The sequence below is a fragment of the Hylaeus anthracinus genome, unplaced genomic scaffold (genome assembly GCF_026225885.1).
Source record: "Hylaeus anthracinus isolate JK02 unplaced genomic scaffold, UHH_iyHylAnth1.0_haploid 12002, whole genome shotgun sequence".
NCBI classification, from domain to species: Eukaryota; Metazoa; Arthropoda; class Insecta; order Hymenoptera; family Colletidae; genus Hylaeus; species Hylaeus anthracinus.
The window spans coordinates 16544770-16553397 of record NW_026534349.1 but is presented as its reverse complement, the minus strand read 5'-3'; the positions used below and the strand labels follow the sequence as shown (position 1 = coordinate 16553397).

At 43.0% G+C, this 8628-nt stretch overlaps 3 protein-coding genes across 4 annotated transcripts in view; 1 reads left to right on the top strand and 2 right to left on the bottom strand.

Moving 5' to 3' along the window:
• LOC128892321 (ecdysone-induced protein 74EF) overlaps positions 1–2530 on the bottom strand; it is a 210608-nt gene extending 208078 nt beyond the window's left edge. The window contains exon 1 of the mRNA XM_054152672.1: positions 1848–2530. The gene's annotated coding sequence lies outside the window, so the exon portion shown is untranslated. The remainder of the gene's footprint in view (positions 1–1847) is intronic.
• The window catches only part of LOC128892339 (14 kDa phosphohistidine phosphatase-like), a 122657-nt gene that overhangs the window by 16815 nt on the left and 97214 nt on the right, over positions 1–8628 (top strand). The window lies entirely within an intron of this gene.
• Positions 5369–8492, bottom strand: LOC128892340 (anaphase-promoting complex subunit 15-like). 2 transcript variants are annotated; one of them, XM_054152716.1, is made up of 4 exons: positions 8248–8492; positions 8109–8168; positions 7582–7773; positions 5369–7360 (listed from the first exon to the last, which is right to left on the bottom strand). In XM_054152716.1, exons 1-4 carry the CDS (start codon positions 8371–8373, stop codon positions 7352–7354), a joined length of 387 nt encoding a protein of 128 aa, XP_054008691.1. In that variant the 5' UTR covers positions 8374–8492; the 3' UTR covers positions 5369–7351. The 2 variants fall into 2 exon arrangements, with proteins under 2 accessions (XP_054008691.1, XP_054008690.1); XM_054152715.1 differs by lacking the exon at positions 5369–7360 and having other exon boundaries at positions 7384–7773; positions 8248–8483.

The window sequence follows — 8628 nt, the reverse complement described above, 5'->3', positions numbered from 1 at the left end:
ACACACACACACACACACACACACACACACACACACACACACACACACATATATATATATATATATGTATGTATATATATGTATATATAGTTCAACGTGACGCTACGCGGTCGTAACGCTTACACGTTTACGTTGACTTTCTGTAACCAGCGTTGGTGTTCTCAGTTTCGACGCCACTTTCTCCCCCTCTCTCTGTCTCTCTACGTCTCTCGCGGTTGCTTTTTCGTTCCAATGTAATTAACAAACGCGAGTCATTACAATTTTTAATAGAGACGAAAGAAAGTGTGGCGCAAGATCGTCAAGCGTAAACAAAATTTGCTAGCAAACCAGCCGGCCATCGATGGACATCATAAATACCGAATTACTCTATAAATTCTGTTCTTAAGAGGGAGAATACTTTACAGTGCTACTCTTTTCTCTAGGCAAAAGAATCGACTTTCTTTTCCTGACATTCTTCTTGGTTTCTAAAATATTTCCATCATAAACTATATTTAAACAATAAAAAAAGCTACCAACGCTACAACCGTTTACTAATGTGACTGCAAAAGAAATGATAAAAATTGCCTCGAAACTAGTGGAAAAAAATCATCTGTTTCATAGTTCATCAAACGAATGTAAATTCGATTCCCTGCAACACTCGTGTAAATCCGGCTCGAGCGGGTTAACGCCAGCGTGGTACTTCCCGCGACTCGTAACGAGTTGGCAATAAATAATTCCCTAGGGCGAATGGGATCCTCGTGGATCCGAATCTCGCGATAAATAGCTTCGGGATTCGAGAGGTATTCCCAGGGGAAAGTTAAATATTGACACGGGTGAGGTTTAAGTTAAACGTAAAATGTTACGAATCTATTTCAGTTCCCAGTCAAGGAGTAGCTCTGTTCGTTCTGGCGTGTTTCGCTAGGAACGTAAACAAGGTACCAAGAATACTGACGCGCACCGTAACGAATCGCGATGCGTTTCGATGACCCCTGTGACGCTCCAAAATCGACACACGTTGTCGTCGAAACGTTGGAAAAATTCTGAAAAGGAACTGGGTCGCGGTTCTGCTTGGCGTTCTCGGTGAACACTTTTTCCATGACTGGCCGAAACTTTCGACGATGTCCTAGGCCGTCTTAATCTGTACGGTCAATGATCCCTCCTTCCTGCCCCGATTTCACCAATTTCGCTCGAAAAAAACGGCCTTCCCATTACACTGCTAGCATTTTCGCTCGAAACCTCGCGGAACCCATCCCTCGATTCTTCGAGAAAAAATAGACGATCCTGTCGGACCGCTAACAAATCGTCGATCGACATCGCGATCAACACTCCCTAACCGTCTTAAGAATATCGTATTCGGTAGAAAATCTGATACAAGACCCCTTAACGTTGTTGACTGCTAAAGTTTTACCTAGGAATTGAAAATATGGCTTTAGCTCCGATTCAATGAGAATAATTCGTCGCTAGCGTTGACTCTTCTATGTACGCGATTTAAAGGAAGAATAAAACTCAAATTGCACGGAAGAACAGTGTCGATAGCTTGTATAAATTTCTCTTTTCGCTTATTTAATATTCAACTCCATAGCTTCACTGAAAGAAGAATTTCAAATTACTCCAAAAAGTAAAACCATGGTCCAAGTTCGAAGAGTCAGCGACAATGACCATCGTAGCGGTCAAAACGTGTTAATTTCGAAACATAATAGATTGACAGTTAATTCTTATTGTCCATCGATAAACCGTTTCGCGTCGATGATATTCGAGAAAAATTTCGCTCATATTCGCACGAACGATTTACCGAATCGGTGACCCCGATTTCGAGCGATTCAAGTGGCTGGTTCACCCTCGAGAAAAGTAAACGTATCGTCACTCACCGATCGAGGATGTGCCCGTGACATCTGGATCCAGCAGTGCGGCGCAAGCTTCTTCCTTCCTTCTTCTCGATCGTCGGCTCGATCCGTTCCTCCTTTGATCTTCGGTTCACTTCAAGTCACCAACTGACAAACCACCCACACACTGCAACTTGCGCACCGTCCTCGTCGCGATATTCTTTCAGCTGCGGCCGCGATACCGCGTTCTCCACGGGTGCATCCAGGGGTGAGGGAGGTTAGGTTCGATTGACCAAGTGCCACGGAAGCGCGAAGAGGGAGGTGTCCGCACACGGTGCTGTCCTGTCCGTTTTCCTATGTCACTCGAGTGAGTCGCGTTCCGGCGGTGTTCGCCGGCACGTGGTCTCGCGTACGAATGGAAACACTTTCCAGGCTGGCCGTCGAGAGAGCCCACGCGTCTCATGTGCTTGTAATCGCGCGTTCGACTGAGCGACCGAGCACTCCCGAAGTCCCTAGCTCTCGCTCGTGCCGTTCTTCCTGCTCGCGCTCGGCTCGTTCCGTCTTTCTTCCTCTCCTTTGCGCGCGCATCACTCGACTGATCTTCTCTCTGTCTCGCGAGCTCCTCGAGCCATCTTTGTCGCGCGAGCACACTTGTTCGTCGCCTCTCGCTCGCGCGCGACTCCTCTAGTTACGATAAAGCCTCGAGCGGTGACGAATATATTTTTAAAAATACTTTCAAACATAAACATTCGTTGGGTAATAGGAAGAATTGCGTACATATATAGCCGTGTTATGAATTTTAGCGAAAATATGACTGCGTCAGTGCGTTCCCCCTGTCTGGCCTTCTTTTCCGGATTCGAGGCTCGTTTTCTAAGTATGGTACTGACTTGTATTGTAACATACATTCATTCGTTTATTTAAAGTGCGTAACTTATTATAGAAAGTTATTGCACTACTGCTTACTTATTACTAGCTTATTTCCATTCTTCTTATCATCGTCTTACGTGATTCCTGCATTATTTTAATACTGTTTGCAGTATCTCTTACTTTTCATCTATTGGGCCCCTCTAGCTCGGGTATCTCGTGGTTGCTAAGCCCGTACTGTAGCTACAAACACCGCTACAGCCCCTGAGGGCAAATTGTAACATACAATGTATGTCATGTTTTTACGTAGTACAAATAGTACAATACTTGTATAAGAATTGTATAGAGTATAACGTACCCGAATCTAAAAATCTCAACCGTTAAGGGTTGACGACTCCGATACAAACCGACTGCGATGGTCGACGATGACTTATCGATGATGAACGCTCGTGGCACGTTCAACTTGGCGATGCAAATGGGTTACTGCGTATTATTGCCATGGATTTTCTTTTTCCAAATTCTTTCCATCTAAATTCCACACTTACTTCACGCATTCCGCATTCATTCCAGGCTTTTTTCATCGTCCTCTCCGCGGAGGGAACAACACATCCTACGGGACCCGAGCGGCTCGCCAAGAGAAAAGCCACCGTCAGTCCAATCTTCGCTCCCGACACTCTCATTTTCTTTCCGCTTGCTAGCTCTCAGTGCACGGGATTTATTATCTGTTACGTCGGTGCAACGTCTTTTGAGGTAGGTCGGGGTGCTTAACTCGACATTAGACCGTCGAGGTCTGCTCCCCCGCGGCGGTGTGCGCCTTAGCGTTCCGCTGAAGACGACGGTTGACGCGCGGACCAACCTCCACAGTGGCAGTAAATCGCTAATTGAGCGTTAACCGTTCGCGACGTTTACTGTTTGCAACGTTTTATTGCGTTCCATGAGCGTAAAAATCGCATCGATAGACTCGACGGCCGCGCAACTGCAGAAAATCTGAAAAAGGAATCCGGGATCGACGTATTCTTTGGAGAAGATCGTTACTTTTTGGCAGCCAGACATCAAATTGAAATTTCTTGGGTGGGCATAATTCTGATCCTCTTCGGCGACCTGGCCTGTAGGGAATCAAACTGGAAAGTTAATATGATATTATTTTTAACACTCGAAAGTCGAAGAAATGTTACTAGTTATTATATAGAATGAGATTTACCTTTCTTAAAGCTGGAAAGTCCGTTAAAATACGGCATGCGAAGCTTCGAAATGGGAGGAGTCCACCTGAAACAAATCTATCTTACGTAACTGATTCGACTCCTCGTGTGTCTCTGTCACTTAAGAATCTTTATCATCGTGAACCTTAATTTCAAATTTTGGCCCACCTGAACTGGACGATGATGGGGCACAGCCGTTCCATCGAGTCGACGCTTTGCGAAATCTCGAGAAAGGGTGGACGCGGCTGATATCGCTCCAAGGTCGGATGGATGGATGCTTAAACTACCTACATGTAGGCCAGTAGGTCAAGTCGACATTAGCGAGGACGCAAAGTAGATCACGCGTGTCGAAATTGTTCGCGCGCGTCGCGCTCGTGGACACAGAGGCCTGAACTTGGTCGAGCAATTGAAATCCGATAAGGCCCCGGCGGGCGCGTACATTTCGACCGTCCGCTATCGATAAGCGAAATGAACGCAGACATCAAGATTAGATTCCCGCTGCATTGATCGTTATCGTTTCGAACACGTTGCTACGAATTTACGACGCAAAGATTGAACCGAAACACCGAATGGCGCATCGAAGACTCGAGTAACGTTCGATGTCTGGCCACTGTGTCCCGTGGCTTTCCCTTCTGCTAAGCAACGTTGGAATAAAAGTGAGGCCAACCTTCAGGGACACGTGCCACTGGTCGAAACAAAACAGTTCTGATAAACCTTGGTACGGGTTTGCCGATGATTCTCTAACACAATGTTTTCTAAACTCTATTCCATGGAATGGTGTTTCCATATGAGTAGACTTAGGATAAGATTTAAAATGAAATAAGTACATTTTGTTGTAATAAAATGTTGTTTCTTAAATCGATATCCTTTTTGTACACAAAGCCAAGAATTTTCCTGAGGACCAACACAGATACTAAACAAGGATTTTCTATCGAATGATTAAAATAAAGGAGTGACACTGTCCTTTCGAAATTTGCATTTTCGTGCAAAAACTTTGTGCGACGTTTGGCCACGAAGGAACGTTTCTTCCCCTTTTCGTAGGGCTTGAAAGATTGATCGCAGCGATCTAACGAGCTGCCGCGGTAGAATCGCGTAGCGGCAGGATAATCCTCATAGACGATTCCATCCACCTGAACGCTGAGATTTATGCGTCTAATATGACCGGTATTAATTCATAAAACCGTAGGGTATTACCATCTACGAAACTACGCGATTCATAAATCCCGAGATTTATGCTTCGCAACACGCTAAGCGCTCAAGGGAGATGGAAACGCTCGCTGGCGGTGCGCGCGAGTTAAATTAACCTTGAAGCGATTCAATTGCTCGAATAAAATTGCAAATATCTTTGCTACTCGCTTTCGACTACGAGTGAACGAGACACCTCAAAATATTCACAAGCCTAACATCGATACACCTTAAAGATCAAGCAACGAGAAGAGTCAATTGACTTAGGATACAATGAAGTAAACCTTTAAATAAGAATTCAAACTTTACAACTTTAGAATATTTAAACTTCGTGTTTTATTTTACACTCGTGTATGTTTATGAAACTGAGTTAATTTTCGAATATTTCACATACACTTTGTGCACAGAATACAATTATTATAAAGCTTAAATCCAGTAAAATTTATGAACTCGAGCTGAACATGTTCGCTACCACAAATCCAGCTTATCGCATACATTATGTGACACATGCGGAAAACATGATCCGCTGTTTAAAATGTATATTGGGAGTTCACGAAAGTTATGGAAGACGAAAAAAGAACAGAAAATTTGTTATTGTCCCAAGAGTGAAGCTTATAATATCAACCATATTTACATTATCTATGATTCTCCAGTGTACGTTGGCCTCTATGTTCAAGCTACAAGTTGCAACATTAATTCGCGTACAAATTACTATTACGTAACAAATACAAAATAAAATGGCTTAATTGTTACGCGATTTTGGCAACTCGTCTCTAACAAGCATCGATACTATGCTCATCCCTATGTTCGACCCGCGCAACGTTCGAGGTTCGCGGACCGTGTCCGAGGAAAAATCGCGAAAATGACTTGGTAGCTGTCGTTGGACGGGTTCGATAAAAATTTCACCACAACACACCGGTGTGTCGTTGGTCGCGTTTTGCTCTCCCTAACGGACGACAGTATTCGGGGAAAAAAATTTGCAATTCCGCTGTGACATCAGTGGCGAGGATCTCTCAGCCGAGGAGGAGACGGAGGTCGTTGCATAGAGGAGGAGGTGGCGGAGAAAGAGAAGGAGGAGGTGGAGGAGGCGCACGGGTTCGCTTTTGCCTGAGCGTACCCGTTCGTTCACCCTAGCGGGGGCACCAACCTGGCTTTACTTCAGTTACACGCCGAGAGAGCCGGCGCTGTATATAGGTATATAATACATTCTCGCGTGTACTTACACCTAGTATAGGTGGGTATACGGAGTGTACAGAGAGTGTCCCGGTCGAGCATGATGCGGTTCCATGGCCCTTTACGAGCGAGGCGGGGTACCGACTTGCCCCGTTCTCCAAAGAGAAAGATCGAGACACTGGGAGAGAAAGGGACAGGGGCCAAGCCCTTGTGTATTCGATCGCTTTCGACGAGCCATGGATCGGTCTTTGAAGGAAATTTTATACTTCGATACCGACCTTACGATATCCACGCGACGCCAAACGAAATTTCCTGCACCAAAGTACGTTGAAAACTCCACTTCGCGGCATCTGATTTATGCCAAGCGTTCGTACATCATAGAGACCGCCGTGGTAACAGCTTTTAAAAGAATCGAGCTTCTTTTTACATTATCTGAAAAACTTGGATTTCAATGGTATACTCAGAAAATTTCATTCAAATAGACCAAGAATTGACGTAGCTGGTAGTTTTCGCGGAACGTGTCCCATCGACAGACGAGTAGAAACGAGACCATGTTTCTCAAACTGGACCGCTAGATATTTTCAAAACTGTACGATCTTCGAATTTTCGATCTGCACAATTCAAATTATGTTCAATTATGTGTAAAGTAAATAATAGATAGGTGATTTCAGAGTCACACGTGGTTAACAGATTGTTTAGAACATAAATGTTTACCTATCCAACAGCTTATCTCGGGGTGCGGGAAGTTCTTTACTAGACATACTAGATCGATACTTATAAAACATTGTTAAAGCATTCTATAAACATGTACTAGATATTTTTAAAAAATGGTTGATTCATTCACTAGAAATAAATCCCCCAGAGTACTCTTCTTTTTCACTCGTTGCCATGTTTTCCGTTGACGCCGTTACACAAATTTTCAGCGTCCACGTTTCTTGTTTCGCGTAATTTTTCGGTGACGCAGAATTTCCGTTGTCCGGCTCGCCTCGTTGGATCGAATGTTGGCGGGGTCCTTGACCGAACACACGGTGAATCGAAAACGCTGACTATTCATAATAATGACGCTTGTACTAGCGATGGGAATGCTTGAGCAGCTGAATTCATCGTGTTTTCATAATGTAGCAGTGTTTAAAATTCCTATAACCGTAACATTTCATGCGTTAAACTTACTACGAGACTTTATTATTTTCTATATACAAATAAATTATTAATCTCTGATAAACTCTATTATCAATCCTTAATATCTGAACGTACAATATATAATATTTAAAATATAAGAAATAAAGTGTACAAAATGTCAAAGAGGAACAAGATTCGCAAAGTATGGACTAAGTGTAGCGACCAGCATGTGTGCTGACCATTCTGATGGACACTGGATCGGTCACAGTGTCCGTTGGACTTGATCTCTGTTGTTGGTGTGAATAGCTCACTTCCATATCGATTTCATCCAATTCTTCTTCCTCCTCTTCATGGGTGTCTGATTCCTCTTCCTCTTCTCCTTCGCCTTCTTCCTCTTCTTCCTCTTCCTCCTCTTCTATTGATCCCCTAAACTAAGTATATTTAAAATTATATATAATGCTTATTCTATTTGAAAGAATCACAATACAATAATATAAGAAACTAGTTTATCACATTTGTATGGAGAATATTTTTTATTCGTTCGTTTGTTGACTGTCCCGACGGTCGGTAATGTTACACGTACCTAACAACTACCACATCTGGTAAAAGATTCAATATTTTTAAAAAATAAAAAAAGGTAATTTTACCTCAACTGACATGCTTCTATAATGTATACGACGAAGTACACGAATCTAGCTTCAAAACTTATCAAATAGATAAGCAGAATATAAAATACGCAAGGAAAATAAAAGTGAGGTTAACTTACTTCACTAACAGTTTTGCCAATCGGAATATGATCGTACCCTTGCACTCGAACATGTTCTCTCTAAAAAAAACACATAAAAATAGAATTAGTTATATACGTTTAATAGTTTAATGGTTGTAATTATGTTCGTGATTCTAACCCATGCTTGATGTTCCGCTTCAAGAGCAGCTACCTCGCTCTCGTCGTCGCATGGCCTGTCCGCATTAAACCAAAGAGGATCTGTCGCTCTGGGTTGCAAATTCGGCCATAATGGCATAACAGGCATGACGAAATATATGCGATATTTAACAAAAACAAGAAGAACTGTTACAATACCTGTCAAAATATGAAAAATACACAACCATCGAGCATGCGCGGAAAGTACGCACAAACAACGCGTATAAAATAGACTGGACTTTCGATGGAATTTGCTGTCTCAAAACTCCAGCCAGAGACCTCTTAGCAACGTTATCGATTCAGAATAGAACAAGATCTCAAGTCTATGAACGGCTAGAATTAAAACTAAATATCCCGAAAGTTA